This window comes from Culex quinquefasciatus, chromosome 2 (assembly GCF_015732765.1).
Source record: "Culex quinquefasciatus strain JHB chromosome 2, VPISU_Cqui_1.0_pri_paternal, whole genome shotgun sequence".
In the NCBI taxonomy this organism is placed as follows: Eukaryota; Metazoa; Arthropoda; class Insecta; order Diptera; family Culicidae; genus Culex; species Culex quinquefasciatus.
Window position 1 is genome coordinate 108,093,764 of NC_051862.1, and position 19,312 is coordinate 108,113,075.

The following is a 19,312-nucleotide window of genomic DNA, read 5'->3' on the forward strand; positions in this document are numbered from 1 at the left end:
GATTGCTTGAGCCCGTACAGCGCCTTCTTAAGTCGGCAGACCTTGGACCGCTTCTTGCCGTCCACGAAGCAAGGGGGTTGCTCCATGTAGATCTCCTCCGACAGTTCTCCTTGCAGGAACCCGACAGGTAGTCCTGGAACAGCCGATTCGTGTACTCCAGGCCGTTGTCCGTCCGAATCACCTTCAGCTTGCGGCCCGTTTGCCGCTCAGCAGTCACGTGGAAATCCTTGAAGCACTGCAGAACCTCTTCTTTGGACTTGGTTCGCAGAAAGTAAACGAAAATCTTGCGCGTCTTGTCGTCGGTGAAGCTGAGATAGTAGCGACAGCCACCCAACGACTTCTCTTCCATCGGGCCGCAGATATCGGAGTGCACCAGGTCCAAGATTCCAGCCGCACGGGTCCCTGCGTGGCTGAATGGCAATCGCGTTTGCTTACCTTCTGCACAGACAATGCAGCCTCTGCCACACTCGTTGCCTTCAAACTTGATTCCGTTGACGAGCCCGTTCTTCAACTTGATCAGGTTCTTCATGCACATGTGTCCCAAACGCTTGTGCCACAGCTCAGCAGTTTCGCGGGAAGAGCACGCCAGCGCTCTCGGCTTGATCTGGTCCAACTTGAACAGCCCGTTCGATCTGCTCCCAGTTGCGAAGACACTGTTGTCTGCATCGATCACCTCACATCCATCTTTGTTGAACACGACGGTATGGCCTTGATCCACGATCTTCCCGACGGAGAGTAAATTGACCGCCAACTCCGGTAACAGTTCAACGTTCTCGATCTCGATGATGTCGTCGTAGCACGTCGGCTGCAACGTCGTAGTTCCCTCTGCAACGATCCTCATCGCCTGGTTGTTCGCCGCAATTATGCTTCCAGACGTCGTTCGGGGATTTTCCAGCAGCGCCTCGTTCCTGGTCAAGTGCTTCACAGCTCCTGAGTCGAAGTACCAATCGTTGGCGTCGTCCGAATCCAGCACCGAGAGCACGGCACAGAAAGCTTTCTTCTTGCCGTCGCGGTCGTTGCGCACTGGTTCCTTGGCTGTGCAGTCCCTGGCGAAATGGCCAGCTTTGCCGCAGCGATGACACTTCGATCCCTTCGATTTGCTTGAAGCAGCACTCGGTTGAGGCTTGCTCTGCTTGTTGTCCTTGTGGCGTCCCTTGGACACGTACGCTTGTCCTCCGGCTGGTTCCACGGGCAGGTCGTCTTCCTGGAGCAATTTGGTTTTGATGGCGTTACCAGTGATTGCGATCCCGGAATTCTCGAGCCCCATGACCATCGGACGATAGTCCAGCGGTAGTCCCGCCAGCAGCATCATGCCGATCCATTTCTCGTCCAGCGGGAAGCCGATTCCGATGAGCTGATTCGCTGTAGTCGTCATCCGGTTCACGTACGCCTCCATGGACCCACTGCTCGCCAGGTTCGTCGTGATGAGCTTGTGCAGGAGCGCCCACTGACGGGTTAGTCCAGTGTCCTCGTACAGGCCGCACAGCTTCGTCCACAACTCCTTGGCAGTCTTCGCGTTCTCCGCGTGGTGGAAAATCGACGGATCGAGGAAGAAAATAATTTTCCCTCGAGCGATCCGGTCCTTCTTCGCGTCGACGGCCGCGCCTTGAGCTGGTTCAATCACGTCCCACAGGTCCTCTATCTCCAGGTACGTGCGCACTGCGAACCTCCACGTCCGCCAGTTGTCACGTCCGACCAGCCGCTCGATCGGCGGATGGCCCCCGGCTCCGTAGCTCATGCCACGAGCCTCAGGTTGGACAGCACCTTGAGCACCAGCACCGCTTCCGTCTCCGTTAGGCATCTTCGGATTTTCCTACTTCTTCATTAAATTCTTCAGTGTGAAAAGTAAACTTCTTCTTCGAGAAAATTCTTTAAATTCTTCAGTGTTCCGGAACCCACTCTGGGCCCATAACCTCTTGGGGCAGAGGTGGAAATAACACGTCTAGCGTGGGTTACGGTTTAGAACAGAATGAAAATTTATTGAGCTGCCAGGTAACAAACTAATAACTACAAATCCATAGGTTGCTTGATTATCTCCAACAATTATTATAATTTGTACTTAATCTTTGAAATAAAGCTTTCTTACGAACTCTTTTTATGAGTAAATTTATTGTTTTTCTGAACAACAAAAAACGATATATAAATACGCCCAGATATAGGCAATTTCTCACCCTGTGAAACTTTTCGACCAGGTGAAACGTTTCAATTTCGATTTTACACGATTTTTAGTTCGACCCCTCTTACACGACAGTATGTAATCGTACTTGAACTGAATTTCGTGTAATCGAACTCGATTTCGTGTAATGCCTATCCTCCGTGTACGTAATAAAAGATGCTCTTTTACGCTGGTGGCGCTGCGTGGTGGTAGCTGCCCTGTTCATAGAGTTATCTACGTGCGCATGTATTGCGTGAACGTACACGAAAAACATTGAGGTTAAATTTTGTACCCGCCAGCAAAACAAATGGAGTGCTAGTGTGCGTGAGCTCGGGCTTAGATAATTCACTATTACACTATGAAAATATCCATGGCTAATCCAAGGAACCAAAAGGTGGCAACAGAAATGTTCGTCAAAAAGAGGTGCCGCAAAAAAACTTTGTTGATCAAATGTTCGAACAAATCAGCAACAATTATCTCATCAATACCGAACCGGCGCCGGCTCAGGTGCTCAGCACGTCCTCGCTGGCAACGTTCTCTCTCTGATTTTTCTTCGCGATTGCGTCGAAGAACTTGGACATCATCCTAGAAGCTGCTTATGGAATTGAGCTTCGGCAAGGAGCAAACCGCTTCTACTTTCGGTATCGGACGGAAGTTTGATTTGTTAATATGGTGTCAGTCGAAGTACAAGTACTTGCCCTTTATTTAAAAATATGCTTAATGAAAAATTATAATAAATTTTGGGTAATAAAATTGGGTCCGTAAGTTTGACAATTTTGGAATAAGAAGACAACAACTTCCTTGGTTGCTGTGCACCCTTAAGTGATGTTCTCGCTATCATGTTAGAATAGATTTTTTATTTATATTTATTTTATTTCACAACTTGACTTTGCGCATGATGAATAAAAGCACAATTCCCCGGCACAAGCATCTACGAATCGCACCTCACAATCCTTTTTAGTAAACGTCTTTATAAGTTTTACATTAAAATCGCGATCCAAATGAAAACTGTTCAGGTTAAGCAAATTATACCAGGCAGAGTCGATGCTTGGAAGAACTGAGTCGCGCTGAGCGAACGGAACTGGTACTGCTTCTTCTGCACCTGCGGCTTGCGGTATTTTAACGCGTTCAGCACGTAACCAAGAAGATTTCAACTGATTTCCCGACGAGCAGTACTCCTAGCACCAGCCTTTGACCAGCGGAACATCGATCACCCATCGACATTGTCCCGACGCATGTTGAACGGCCGCGGCACCCACAGCAACAACATCCCGTTTGGAGGAAGCAGTCCTTCAAGAGGAATGCAACACTTCCAGCAGCGGTGCGACGAACCAATTAGAACCTGGAGGGGGGGAACAAAATAATGTCTTTAATCACAGAAAAAACAACTGGTTCAAAAGATGATCGTTTTTTAAACAACTGATAGTTGAAACAAGAATTGCCTATTTAACTTGAAAAGTTTGAAAAGAATATTGAAACTCACCATGCGAGAACGATGCTTAGCGGAACAATCTGTCCAGCTGAGATGAACAAGTTTCCACTTGCGGTGGAATTCGATGGCGTTGGATGTTCCGATGCTCTCCGGCAGTTTGTCCTTTTCCGGTGCTGCTCCATAAACTTTTCCTGTAATATCGGCGAAAAACAGTATCCGCGTTGCAGCTTGCTGCATCACAAAATTAAATCAAAACAAACTTGACAGTCGAGCGCGAAAGAGACACAAAGCAAACCAACGTTTTCAATAAAGCAGGTGTGGTTCTGTAAAATGTCAAATGGCAAGAGGAATTTAATTCCTTAATATATTAAATGCCAAAATTAATTTATTAAGGCCATTGTCACGCCCCCCGGTTTAAATCGAACAGCGCAATACTCAAAGCATGTGATTTACTAAGGATTACATTTTATTTTGAACTGTAAATATTAATTTAAAACAATAAAAAACATTTTCCTAATAAAATTTAATGCTTAAAGAAATTATGAAAAATTACAACAGATGGCAGCACTGTTTCAACAAAACAAAATTGACTCATAGATGTCGCTAGTGAGCGCGCCGCTCCATGGCCACCCAGTCAAATCAATCCGAATTCTGAAACGGAATCTAATTAGAATCGTATACAAATTCCGTTTCAAACGCAACAACCGGTTCCGTGTTCGAACCTGTTGTTGCGTTTGAAACGGAATTTGTATACGATTCTAATTAGATTCCGTTTCAGAATTCGGATTGATTTGACTGGGCAGTATCCTTTTAAAGGGTACTGGGCCAGTACCCTTTTGAAGGGTTTCGCCCTCGTACCCTTTCAAAAGGGTGAAGACGGGTAAACTTGAAAAAAGGATAAAAAGTACCCTTTTAAGGGTTATTCTGATTTTGAGTGCAGGCACGAAATATTTTAGCAGAGCTGGTTTTGTAAGAATCCTGCCAGAATGTCGCTACATTTCTGTTAGAATTCTATAAGAAAATGGAAACTGTGTTAGAACTCGGCTGGAAACCAACCAACGAATGCCTGCTCATTTAGGTACACTTTTTTATTACGTAACGCTAAAATTTGGATTTTTGACCCCTCGCGCTTCGTTTAAAATGTCCATACACATTTCAAAAAACACTTAACTCGTTCGAACTCCCCACCCCTCAACCCACACCAACAACTGCGTTACGTAATAAAAGAATGCGGCAACTTGTATCAGAAGAAAGTGAGGCATTTTCGCTAGTTCTAACTGTTCTGTGTTCTGCGTGCACGTCCGCAACCCAGTTAAATCAATCCGAATTCTGAAACGGAATGTAATTAGAATCGTATACAAATTCCGTTTCAAACGCAACAACCGGTTCGAACACGGAACCGGTTGTTGCGTTTGAAACGGAATTTGTATACGATTCTAATTAGATTCCGTTTCAGAATTCGGATTGATTTGACTGGGAAACATCGACCACACTCATACTAATACAAAGCGCCACCAAGAGGCAAAAGGTAATTACGAATATGTTTGGCACTTTCGTTTCGGTTTTGCAAAAACAAATAACAAAACTAACTTTCAAGTATAGTTGACTATTAAACTTGTAATTGTTGCTGATTTGTTCGAACATTTGATCAAAAAATAATAAGTTTTTTGCAGCACCTCTTTTGGACGGACATTTCTGTTGCCACCTTTTGAATCTTTAGATTAGCCATAGATATTTTCATAGTGTAATAAACACGGCAGCTACCACCACGCAGCGCCACCACCGTAAAAGAGAATTCTTTTATTACATAACGACGTTGGTGGTGTGGGTTGAGGGGGTGGGAAGTTCGAACGAGTTAAGTATTTTTTAGAAATTTGTAAACGAAGGGCAAGGGGGTCAAAAAATACAAATTTTAGCGTTACGTAATAAAAGAAGTGTACCTTAATGAGCAGGCATTCGTTGGTTGGTTTCTAGCCGAGTTCTAACACAGCCCAGTCACGAAATATTCTAGCAGAGCTGGTTCTGTCAGAATCCTGCTAGAACGGTGGAACATTTCTGCTAGAATGCTGTAAGAATATCCAGCTCTGTAAGAACTCTGTTATACCCCGTTCGCACGGGCGAGTTATAGCCGGTTTTAACGAAAGGTTTTAAGTTAAAACCAAGTTATATCCAAACCGTTCGCACGGGAGCGAGTGGTTATAACGGTTTTAACTATTTTGACAGATTACAGAAGGCTGTGATTATTTAGTGTTGTCATTCATTTTGATTTTTTATACGGTGATGCGGATTTTGGCCATCGTTTTCACTCTATCCGGTGAGGGCCGGGTTTTTTGGCCTTTTTCGCTTCCGGATCTGAGCACAATGGCAAGTATTTAAAAATCATATTTTCAAATGTTATTTATTGATTATTGGCCGGTTGGAATTGGTCTGCTGACTCCGAAGGTTCGGTCACCGCTGCAACCAACTGGGATTTAAATTTAAATAGTTGGACGATCTGGTTGATCCGGAACTGCTTTTAAGAATTTACCGGGACATGCTACCGAATCCCTCGACAACGTGACGGAACTGAGGCCGTTCGAAAGGTTGCGCCTCGGTGACTGGAGGTTGCAATGTCTGACGCATCATGTGCTGAGCTGAACCCGGAAGGTGGCCCGTGAGCTGGTTATGGTCAAGGAGAAGAACGAGATTCTGCTGCTTCTGGGTATCGTCCTACTGTGGAGTGTTGGACGAGTCCTGAAAATACTTTCTTGGCCTCAAGATCGACGACTTTCTGGAAGGTCGCCTGAAGATCCAAGTGTTCAGGCTAGAATAGGTCATTTATCCAGGTCGCATGAAAAGGTTAAATAAAGTCTGAGATCAGTTCGAGGGGGGGGGGAGGGAGGGGGGTTCGCTTCATACGTACCATCAGCAGGGGTGACATTGGGTCTGGGGGGTGAGATTGGGTCATACAAATTTCAGCATTTTTGTATGACCCAATGTCACCCCCTGATGACGGTACTAAGATACAATCAGATTGTTAACACCGAAAGCATCTCCAGAAACCGGCCAGGCCATCCAGAATGCTCTGAACTAAGTGCGATTTTTTCGCGGGTTGCGCAAAGGGGTCATTTTTTATTAGGTGTAAATTTCCACGAGGTAAATTTATTTAGTAGTACTGTTCTGTTCATGAATTCCACATAGACTCCAAGTCGTCGTGAGACAACAACGAACTTGTTCTACGCCAAAGCTACCGGCTGGAAATGACCAAGTATCAATGGAACAATCTACGTGCTTTTATAATTTGCTAAGATTGTCAAAAACCGTTGTATTCACTAGCCCCGATGGGGGTGTCCGTCGAAGCACTGCCGAACAAAAATAAGACTCACTGCGTTGAAGATTTTAAAGCACAACCATCCTCAAGCGAATGGACGCTTGCGAGATCTTGACAGGCAAATAATGCACATCACCAGCAGTACCACCGTGATCATTGTGATGATTGTGGCGTCCCTTGGACACGTACGCTTGTCCTCCGGCTGGTTCCACGGGCAGGTCGTCTTCCTGGAGCAATTTGGTTTTGATGGCGTCACCAGTGATTGCGATCCCGGAATTCTCGAGCCCCATGACCATCGGACGATAGTCCAGCGGTAGTCCCGCCAGCAGCATCATGCCGATCCATTTCTCGTCCAGCGGGAAGCCGATTCCGATGAGCTGATTCGCTGTAGTCGTCATCCGGTTCACGTACGCCTCCATGGACCCACTGCTCGCCAGGTTCGTCGTGATGAGCTTGTGCAGGAGCGCCCACTGACGGGTTAGTCCAGTGTCCTCGTACAGGCCGCACAGCTTCGTCCACAACTCCTTGGCAGTCTTCGCGTTCTCCGCGTGGTGGAAAATCGACGGATCGAGGAAGAAAATAATTTTCCCTCGAGCGATCCGGTCCTTCTTCGCGTCGACGGCCGCGCCTTGAGCTGGTTCAATCACGTCCCACAGGTCCTCTATCTCCAGGTACGTGCGCACTGCGAACCTCCACGTCCGCCAGTTGTCACGTCCGACCAGCCGCTCGATCGGCGGATGGCCCCCGGCTCCGTAGCTCATGCCACGAGCCTCAGGTTGGACAGCACCTTGAGCACCAGCACCGCTTCCGTCTCCGTTAGGCATCTTCGGATTTTCCTACTTCTTCATTAAATTCTTCAGTGTGAAAAGTAAACTTCTTCTTCGAGAAAATTCTTTAAATTCTTCAGTGTTCCGGAACCCACTCTGGGCCCATAACCTCTTGGGGCAGAGGTGGAAATAACACGTCTAGCGTGGGTTACGGTTTAGAACAGAATGAAAATTTATTGAGCTGCCAGGTAACAAACTAATAACTACAAATCCATAGGTTGCTTGATTATCTCCAACAATTATTATAATTTGTACTTAATCTTTGAAATAAAGCTTTCTTACGAACTCTTTTTATGAGTAAATTTATTGTTTTTCTGAACAACAAAAACGATATATAAATACGCCCAGATATAGGCAATTTCTCACCCTGTGAAACTTTTCGACCAGGTGAAACGTTTCAATTTCGATTTTACACGATTTTTAGTTCGACCCCTCTTACACGACAGTATGTAATCGTACTTGAACTGAATTTCGTGTAATCGAACTCGATTTCGTGTAATGCCTATCCTCCGTGTACGTAATAAAAGATGCTCTTTTACGCTGGTGGCGCTGCGTGGTGGTAGCTGCCCTGTTCATAGAGTTATCTACGTGCGCATGTATTGCGTGAACGTACACGAAAAACATTGAGGTTAAATTTTGTACCCGCCAGCAAAACAAATGGAGTGCTAGTGTGCGTGAGCTCGGGCTTAGATAATTCACTATTACACTATGAAAATATCCATGGCTAATCCAAGGAACCAAAAGGTGGCAACAGAAATGTTCGTCAAAAAGAGGTGCCGCAAAAAAACTTTGTTGATCAAATGTTCGAACAAATCAGCAACAATTATCTCATCAATACCGAACCGGCGCCGGCTCAGGTGCTCAGCACGTCCTCGCTGGCAACGTTCTCTCTCTGATTTTTCTTCGCGATTGCGTCGAAGAACTTGGACATCATCCTAGAAGCTGCTTATGGAATTGAGCTTCGGCAAGGAGCAAACCGCTTCTACTTTCGGTATCGGACGGAAGTTTGATTTGTTAATATGGTGTCAGTCGAAGTACAAGTACTTGCCCTTTATTTAAAAAATATGCTTAATGAAAAAATTATAATAAATTTTGGGTAATAAAATTGGGTCCGTAAGTTTGACAATTTTGGAATAAGAAGACAACAACTTCCTTGGTTGCTGTGCACCCTTAAGTGATGTTCTCGCTATCATGTTAGAATAGATTTTTTATTTATATTTATTTTATTTCACAACTTGACTTTGCGCATGATGAATAAAAGCACAATTCCCCGGCACAAGCATCTACGAATCGCACCTCACAATCCTTTTTAGTAAACGTCTTTATAAGTTTTACATTAAAATCGCGATCCAAATGAAAACTGTTCAGGTTAAGCAAATTATACCAGGCAGAGTCGATGCTTGGAAGAACTGAGTCGCGCTGAGCGAACGGAACTGGTACTGCTTCTTCTGCACCTGCGGCTTGCGGTATTTTAACGCGTTCAGCACGTAACCAAGAAGATTTCAACTGATTTCCCGACGAGCAGTACTCCTAGCACCAGCCTTTGACCAGCGGAACATCGATCACCCATCGACATTGTCCCGACGCATGTTGAACGGCCGCGGCACCCACAGCAACAACATCCCGTTTGGAGGAAGCAGTCCTTCAAGAGGAATGCAACACTTCCAGCAGCGGTGCGACGAACCAATTAGAACCTGGAGGGGGGGAACAAAATAATGTCTTTAATCACAGAAAAAACAACTGGTTCAAAAGATGATCGTTTTTTAAACAACTGATAGTTGAAACAAGAATTGCCTATTTAACTTGAAAAGTTTGAAAAGAATATTGAAACTCACCATGCGAGAACGATGCTTAGCGGAACAATCTGTCCAGCTGAGATGAACAAGTTTCCACTTGCGGTGGAATTCGATGGCGTTGGATGTTCCGATGCTCTCCGGCAGTTTGTCCTTTTCCGGTGCTGCTCCATAAACTTTTCCTGTAATATCGGCGAAAAACAGTATCCGCGTTGCAGCTTGCTGCATCACAAAATTAAATCAAAACAAACTTGACAGTCGAGCGCGAAAGAGACACAAAGCAAACCAACGTTTTCAATAAAGCAGGTGTGGTTCTGTAAAATGTCAAATGGCAAGAGGAATTTAATTCCTTAATATATTAAATGCCAAAATTAATTTATTAAGGCCATTGTCACGCCCCCCGGTTTAAATCGAACAGCGCAATACTCAAAGCATGTGATTTACTAAGGATTACATTTTATTTTGAACTGTAAATATTAATTTAAAACAATAAAAAACATTTTCCTAATAAAATTTAATGCTTAAAGAAATTATGAAAAATTACAACAGATGGCAGCACTGTTTCAACAAAACAAAATTGACTCATAGATGTCGCTAGTGAGCGCGCCGCTCCATGGCCACAGTCAAATCAATCCGAATTCTGAAACGGAATCTAATTAGAATCGTATACAAATTCCGTTTCAAACGCAACAACCGGTTCCGTGTTCGAACCTGTTGTTGCGTTTGAAACGGAATTTGTATACGATTCTAATTAGATTCCGTTTCAGAATTCGGATTGATTTGACTGGGCAGTATCCTTTTAAAGGGTACTGGGCCAGTACCCTTTTGAAGGGTTTCGCCCTCGTACCCTTTCAAAAGGGTGAAGACGGGTAAACTTGAAAAAAGGATAAAAAGTACCCTTTTAAGGGTTATTCTGATTTTGAGTGCAGGCACGAAATATTTTAGCAGAGCTGGTTTTGTAAGAATCCTGCCAGAATGTCGCTACATTTCTGTTAGAATTCTATAAGAAAATGGAAACTGTGTTAGAACTCGGCTGGAAACCAACCAACGAATGCCTGCTCATTTAGGTACACTTTTTTTATTACGTAACGCTAAAATTTGGATTTTTTGACCCCCTCGCGCTTCGTTTAAAATGTCCATACACATTTCAAAAAAACACTTAACTCGTTCGAACTCCCCACCCCCTCAACCCACACCAACAACTGCGTTACGTAATAAAAGAATGCGGCAACTTGTATCAGAAGAAAGTGAGGCATTTTCGCTAGTTCTAACTGTTCTGTGTTCTGCGTGCACGTCCGCAACCCAGTTAAATCAATCCGAATTCTGAAACGGAATGTAATTAGAATCGTATACAAATTCCGTTTCAAACGCAACAACCGGTTCGAACACGGAACCGGTTGTTGCGTTTGAAACGGAATTTGTATACGATTCTAATTAGATTCCGTTTCAGAATTCGGATTGATTTGACTGGGAAACATCGACCACACTCATACTAATACAAAGCGCCACCAAGAGGCAAAAGGTAATTACGAATATGTTTGGCACTTTCGTTTCGGTTTTGCAAAAACAAATAACAAAACTAACTTTCAAGTATAGTTGACTATTAAACTTGTAATTGTTGCTGATTTGTTCGAACATTTGATCAAAAAATAATAAGTTTTTTGCAGCACCTCTTTTGGACGGACATTTCTGTTGCCACCTTTTGAATCTTTAGATTAGCCATAGATATTTTCATAGTGTAATAAACACGGCAGCTACCACCACGCAGCGCCACCACCGTAAAAGAGAATTCTTTTATTACATAACGACGTTGGTGGTGTGGGTTGAGGGGGTGGGAAGTTCGAACGAGTTAAGTATTTTTTAGAAATTTGTAAACGAAGGGCAAGGGGGTCAAAAAATACAAATTTTAGCGTTACGTAATAAAAGAAGTGTACCTTAATGAGCAGGCATTCGTTGGTTGGTTTCTAGCCGAGTTCTAACACAGCCCAGTCACGAAATATTCTAGCAGAGCTGGTTCTGTCAGAATCCTGCTAGAACGGTGGAACATTTCTGCTAGAATGCTGTAAGAATATCCAGCTCTGTAAGAACTCTGTTATACCCCGTTCGCACGGGCGAGTTATAGCCGGTTTTAACGAAAAGGTTTTAAGTTAAAACCAAGTTATATCCAAACCGTTCGCACGGGAGCGAGTGGTTATAACGGTTTTAACTATTTTGACAGATTACAGAAGGCTGTGATTATTTAGTGTTGTCATTCATTTTGATTTTTTATACGGTGATGCGGATTTTGGCCATCGTTTTCACTCTATCCGGTGAGGGCCGGGTTTTTTGGCCTTTTTCGCTTCCGGATCTGAGCACAATGGCAAGTATTTAAAAATCATATTTTCAAATGTTATTTATTGATTATTGGCCGGTTGGAATTGGTCTGCTGACTCCGAAGGTTCGGTCACCGCTGCAACCAACTGGGATTTAAATTTAAATAGTTGGACGATCTGGTTGATCCGGAACTGCTTTTTAAGAATTTACCGGGACATGCTACCGAATCCCTCGACAACGTGACGGAACTGAGGCCGTTCGAAAGGTTGCGCCTCGGTGACTGGAGGTTGCAATGTCTGACGCATCATGTGCTGAGCTGAACCCGGAAGGTGGCCCGTGAGCTGGTTATGGTCAAGGAGAAGAACGAGATTCTGCTGCTTCTGGGTATCGTCCTACTGTGGAGTGTTGGACGAGTCCTGAAAATACTTTCTTGGCCTCAAGATCGACGACTTTCTGGAAGGTCGCCTGAAGATCCAAGTGTTCAGGCTAGAATAGGTCATTTATCCAGGTCGCATGAAAAGGTTAAATAAAGTCTGAGATCAGTTCGAGGGGGGGGGGAGGGAGGGGGGTTCGCTTCATACGTACCATCAGCAGGGGTGACATTGGGTCTGGGGGGTGAGATTGGGTCATACAAATTTCAGCATTTTTGTATGACCCAATGTCACCCCTGATGACGGTACTAAGATACAATCAGATTGTTAACACCGAAAGCATCTCCAGAAACCGGCCAGGCCATCCAGAATGCTCTGAACTAAGTGCGATTTTTCGCGGGTTGCGCAAAGGGGTCATTTTTTATTAGGTGTAAATTTCCACGAGGTAAATTTATTTAGTAGTACTGTTCTGTTCATGAATTCCACATAGACTCCAAGTCGTCGTGAGACAACAACGAACTTGTTCTACGCCAAAGCTACCGGCTGGAAATGACCAAGTATCAATGGAACAATCTACGTGCTTTTATAATTTGCTAAGATTGTCAAAAACCGTTGTATTCACTAGCCCCGATGGGGGTGTCCGTCGAAGCACTGCCGAACAAAAATAAGACTCACTGCGTTGAAGATTTTAAAGCACAACCATCCTCAAGCGAATGGACGCTTGCGAGATCTTGACAGGCAAATAATGCACATCACCAGCAGTACCACCGTGATCAACGTTCGCCCCCCTCCCCCCTACCTTCCCTTCCCATCCATTAAGCCCCTAATCATCTTTTATTATAGAATTTTAAAAGAACATGCGTCGACATCAACTTAACTGGAACGGAGTAAACCAATCAAATAAAAGCTGGCCGCCATTCCGTAACAACAGGTCCTTGCACTGCCCTTATAGAGTTATCTAAGCCCGATCTCACGCACACTAGCACGCCATTTGTTTTTGCTGGCGGGTACAAAATTTAACCTCAATCATTTTCGTGTACGTACACGCAATACATGCGCACGTAGATAACTCTATAACACTTCCAGGGTATGCTTTCTATATTTCGTTCACCAATAAGGGTCGCATCTGGAACAGCAGAACCAGCGGTATTTTTTAGAAATTTGTAAACGAAGGGCAAGGGGGTCAAAAAATACAAATTTTAGCGTTACGTAATAAAAGAAGTGTACCTTAATGAGCAGGCATTCGTTGGTTGGTTTCTAGCCGAGTTCTAACACAGCCCAGTCACGAAATATTCTAGCAGAGCTGGTTCTGTCAGAATCCTGCTAGAACGGTGGAACATTTCTGCTAGAATGCTGTAAGAATATCCAGCTCTGTAAGAACTCTGTTATACCCCGTTCGCACGGGCGAGTTATAGCCGGTTTTAACGAAAAGGTTTTAAGTTAAAACCAAGTTATATCCAAACCGTTCGCACGGGAGCGAGTGGTTATAACGGTTTTAACTATTTTGACAGATTACAGAAGGCTGTGATTATTTAGTGTTGTCATTCATTTTGATTTTTTTATACGGTGATGCGGATTTTGGCCATCGTTTTCACTCTATCCGGTGAGGGCCGGGTTTTTTTGGCCTTTTTCGCTTCCGGATCTGAGCACAATGGCAAGTATTTAAAAATCATATTTTCAAATGTTATTTATTGATTATTGGCCGGTTGGAATTGGTCTGCTGACTCCGAAGGTTCGGTCACCGCTGCAACCAACTGGGATTTAAATTTAAATAGTTGGACGATCTGGTTGATCCGGAACTGCTTTTTAAGAATTTACCGGGACATGCTACCGAATCCCTCGACAACGTGACGGAACTGAGGCCGTTCGAAAGGTTGCGCCTCGGTGACTGGAGGTTGCAATGTCTGACGCATCATGTGCTGAGCTGAACCCGGAAGGTGGCCCGTGAGCTGGTTATGGTCAAGGAGAAGAACGAGATTCTGCTGCTTCTGGGTATCGTCCTACTGTGGAGTGTTGGACGAGTCCTGAAAATACTTTCTTGGCCTCAAGATCGACGACTTTCTGGAAGGTCGCCTGAAGATCCAAGTGTTCAGGCTAGAATAGGTCATTTATCCAGGTCGCATGAAAAGGTTAAATAAAGTCTGAGATCAGTTCGAGGGGGGGGGGAGGGAGGGGGGTTCGCTTCATACGTACCATCAGCAGGGGTGACATTGGGTCTGGGGGGTGAGATTGGGTCATACAAATTTCAGCATTTTTGTATGACCCAATGTCACCCCTGATGACGGTACTAAGATACAATCAGATTGTTAACACCGAAAGCATCTCCAGAAACCGGCCAGGCCATCCAGAATGCTCTGAACTAAGTGCGATTTTTTCGCGGGTTGCGCAAAGGGGTCATTTTTTATTAGGTGTAAATTTCCACGAGGTAAATTTATTTAGTAGTACTGTTCTGTTCATGAATTCCACATAGACTCCAAGTCGTCGTGAGACAACAACGAACTTGTTCTACGCCAAAGCTACCGGCTGGAAATGACCAAGTATCAATGGAACAATCTACGTGCTTTTATAATTTGCTAAGATTGTCAAAAACCGTTGTATTCACTAGCCCCGATGGGGTGTCCGTCGAAGCACTGCCGAACAAAAATAAGACTCACTGCGTTGAAGATTTTAAAGCACAACCATCCTCAAGCGAATGGACGCTTGCGAGATCTTGACAGGCAAATAATGCACATCACCAGCAGTACCACCGTGATCAACGTTCGCCCCCCTCCCCCCTACCTTCCCTTCCCATCCATTAAGCCCCTAATCATCTTTTATTATAGAATTTTAAAAGAACATGCGTCGACATCAACTTAACTGGAACGGAGTAAACCAATCAAATAAAAGCTGGCCGCCATTCCGTAACAACAGGTCCTTGCACTGCCCTTATAGAGTTATCTAAGCCCGATCTCACGCACACTAGCACGCCATTTGTTTTTGCTGGCGGGTACAAAATTTAACCTCAATCATTTTCGTGTACGTACACGCAATACATGCGCACGTAGATAACTCTATAACACTTCCAGGGTATGCTTTCTATATTTCGTTCACCAATAAGGGTCGCATCTGGAACAGCAGAACCAGCGGGTCTCGCACGTTGTAGGTTTGCGAGCCGTAGAACGCCTGTTTCGATTTAAACGGGCAAAGATCCGTCTTGGGAACATCCAATCAGGGTGATATCGAAACTACAGATGCCAGCGCTCCGTTTGCTACTTTGATTCGGACGGGCCACTTCCGGCTTTGCTTCTTTGATTCAGAACTTATCCGAAACGGGATTTTGTTCAACTATCTAAAAGTAATGATTATCAGAAAATACAAAGCAAATTCTATTATATTTTGAAACTCACGTGCTGCTACTTCTTGACTTGTTGTGTTCTCACGAGCCCATTGCTTCTGCTTCTGCTTTCCATGAAGGAATCCGCCAGAACGGAACAATTTATTGGATCAGCACGAAACGAAATCCGCACCTATCGTCAGTTTCAATCTACCGAAATCGAAACGAAACTTCGCTTCGATTTACTATGATGTTGGCTAAAAGATTTTTTTTATTATTAGTTTGAATTGGTACATCAGTCTCGAAACTCACCAAAAATCCGATACAAAAACGAATATCACCAACCGAGACAAAAAAAAAGTTATTTTGTTTGGTTGTCGTGTAAAATTTTTTGAAGGATTAACCAAAGCCTACTAGTTTGATTTTTTTGAAATTCCAGCAGTCAAATTCCCATTTCGAGTAGTTTTAACTTGGTTATAACTTTTAAAACCAGTTTTAATTTGACAGATCGTTGTATGGGCAAAACCAGAGTTATAGCCGGTTTTAAGAGTTATAACCACTTTTGGTCTTATAACCGGTTATAACTCGCCCGTGCGAACGGGGTATTAGAATCCTGCTAGAACGTCGTGACTGGGAGTTTCCATTTTCTTATAGAATTCTAACAGAAATGTAGCGACATTCTAGCAGGATTCTTACAGAACCAGCTCTGCTAAAATATTTCGTGCCTGGGCAACGTTATTGCTTCACCGAGTAACAGCATTAAACTTTTTTTAGTTCAACTATTGGTACGTTCGTTTGATGGCTAGTTTCACACTGAGTGCCGCACTCAGAGCTGTCAAAGTGTTTCTTTGAAGAAACTCGCGCTAGTTCCGCACGAGTTTCGCCGCCATGTTGGAACTGAAACTCTAGTGCCGCACTCAATATTTTTTCAGTTTCATTCGAGTTCCACGCGCACTGACAAATGACGTTCGATTGAACCAAAACTGGCACCGACGAGTGCGGTACTCAGTGCCACACCGGCATTTCAAACGAACGTACCATATGATTACACAAAAGTGTGTAATCCTACTTGAACCTACTGCCCAGTCAACTCAATCGGAATTCTGAAAAAGAATTCAGTTCGGTTGTTGCGTTTGAAACGGAATACTTAAACGATTCGAATTTAATTCCGATTGAGTTGACTGGGTAGTACCACGGGTATGAATATTCAAATAATTTCAATATGGCGACCACCACTAACTGCGTTACGTAATAAAAGAATGCGGCAACTTGTATCAGAAGAAAGTGAGGCATTTTCGCTAGTTTTAACTGTTCTGTGTTCTGCGTGCACATCCGCAAACATCGAGCACACACATATTAATACAAAGCGCCACCAAGAGGCAAAAGGTAATTACGAAAATTTTGACAAAGAACTTTGTCCTAAGGGCACTGTCTACGGGTGTCAATCCAAAATTTCGCGAAGCGAAAGTGTAACGATTTGTGTAATCGTTTAAACGCTTATATCTTCCACCCAATTCAAGCAATCTGCATGCTATATCCACCAAACGAAAGGGGAAGTCTTTAATTGCAAGTAGACTACCTCACAAAGTTGATAAAACTTTGTTAAAGTACTCAAAAGTTAAGATGAAAAATAAAAATTCAGACCGGGAAAATCCCGGTCGCTGATTGGTTGAGCGCAACCTTTCCCGAACACATTAATCAGATTCAAGTATCTAGCACTTAGCAAATTTTGCTCTCTGCCACTGCTTCGAAAGCGTCGAGCCGTCACAGCCAAGCGAGGTTATAAAAGAGCGCCGTGCCGCCGGTTGAAGCTCAAACGAGTCCGAAGCTTTGCACGAGGAGGATCGAGAAGCAGCAGCAGTACAGCAGAGCCGCCGAGAGGAAGGAGAGAATTGACAAATTGGAAAGAGAGGCAGAGCAGGCGCGGGAGGGAAAATTGCCGGCAACTTGGAGTGTCATCATCGCATGGTTTTATCATCGTCATAGGACGTTAAAATGGCCCTTTTCAGGGCCAATTCACACGAAAGAGTATTCTTTAAAAATCTGGTTGGGTACGGTAGTGAGTGTTTGTGTGTGCGGAAGGGAAATCGAGTGGCAAGTTTGGGGATTGAAAGAGCACCAAATTATCAACGCATACACACAAACGCGGGCTGGGGAGCTTCATTTGTGTGCGCCTGGTTTCTGCCGTGCAACTACCCTTCACGAGTTTGCTCATCCGATCGATCTTGGGGAAAATCGATTTTCGATATTAGTGTGGTTCCGCGAACACAATTTTAGTGTGGTTTACTACACATACACACACGAGCAAATCCACAGTCGATGGCGCTTTCTTGCTACAAATACACTTGCAACGCACTGTTTGGTGGTCTAGGTGGTGTGTAGTATGTGTAAAGAGAATGAATAAAAAGATCGGAACCCATTTTTTGCGAAGCGAAATCGTTACGTGGCGATTTCCCCTCTTCGCAGACTTCCCCTCCTTTTCCTTCACGCTGATTGGTTGAACAAACCTTTCCCGATCATCCTCTCCGAGAGACGTGAGATTGATGTATCTAAAATCACTTCCACTCAAGCTCATAATTTTCTGACAGCCGAGGAGTCAACATCGAGTGGCAGTTGCAGAATCAGAAGGGACAGCAGAAATTTCCCCCGGTCAACGACGTGGAGAGGTCGCCGAAATGGCTCGGGCCGTCGCAGGAACGGGACGGATTATCGCTGCAGGCCATCAAGGAAGAACGTTAGGGACCGATGTGGTCAAGCTGCTGATCCCGGAATGCTCCGGTTAACGGCATCAAGAAGGGGTCTCCGTGTTGATCGAGAACCAGTTCCCTTTGGGTCAAGTTGGTTGTGGTTGCGATAAAGTTTATGGTTTTTGATACTGGACATGAAATTAAACATTTCGGCAGGGGGGACATTTGCCGAACCAAAAGAGTTGGGGCAATATGGGTATCAAACTTCATGGTTTTTGATACTGGACATGAAATTTGAAATTTCGGAAGTATTGGCCACAATCCGGAGTGGTCGAAGGCCCCGCGGATGTTCCGGAGGCCCCGGTGGGGGGACATTTCCCGAACCATAAGAGTTGAGGCAATATGGGTATCAAACTTCATGGTTTTTGATACTGGACATGAAATTTGAAATTTCGGAAGTATTGGCCTCAATCCGGAGTGGCCGGAGGCCCCGCGGATGTTTCGATGGGGGGACATTTGCCGAACCATAAGAGTTGAGGCAATATGGGTATCAAACTTTATGGTTTTTGATACTGGACATGCATCTGACCATTATCTGAAGTTAAGCAGTTAAAATAAATCGCTTATTTTACGCAGGAAGTAATAAATCGATTACTGCGATTGCCTTTTTATTGTGCCGCGGCGAAATTCTGTTTCTGGAAATATAGAATAACTATTTCGTATTCAATTAGAGCCCTTGAAAGGGCAGTTTTAATGTTTGCTGTTGAAATTTACTTTGCTGCCGCCAATTGCTTGCAACAGCCTTGCAAAAACATTTCCGCATCTTGATAACTTTCGAGTGGTGAGGGAAAGTCGATTGATTTCACCTTGATTTCTATTGCAGCTCCATTTGCAATTTCCGTCCCCTTAGTTCGATAGGACGTTGATATTATGTCTTAAAACTAGCATAGCATAGCATAGCATAGCATAACGGGTCTGCACCACGCTGTAGGGGGTGCCACAATGGTCAATTCAATATTCTTAGACAATTTGATTGCTGCCCGGTACAACCAAGAATATCTAAGAACGTAAATTTCCACACTGTGCTCCAAGGCTACGCCCATACAGTCCC

At 44.2% G+C, this 19,312-nt stretch overlaps 1 protein-coding gene across 1 annotated transcript; it reads right to left on the bottom strand.

Moving 5' to 3' along the window:
* Positions 1 to 8,905: 8,905 nt before the first annotated feature.
* On the bottom strand, positions 8,906 to 9,745 carry LOC119766205. Its single transcript, XM_038250640.1, has 2 exons — positions 9,560 to 9,745; positions 8,906 to 9,418 (listed from the first exon to the last, which is right to left on the bottom strand). Exons 1-2 carry the CDS (start codon positions 9,743 to 9,745, stop codon positions 9,287 to 9,289), a joined length of 318 nt encoding a protein of 105 aa, XP_038106568.1. The 3' UTR covers positions 8,906 to 9,286.
* Between the last annotated feature and the right edge of the window lie 9,567 nt (positions 9,746 to 19,312).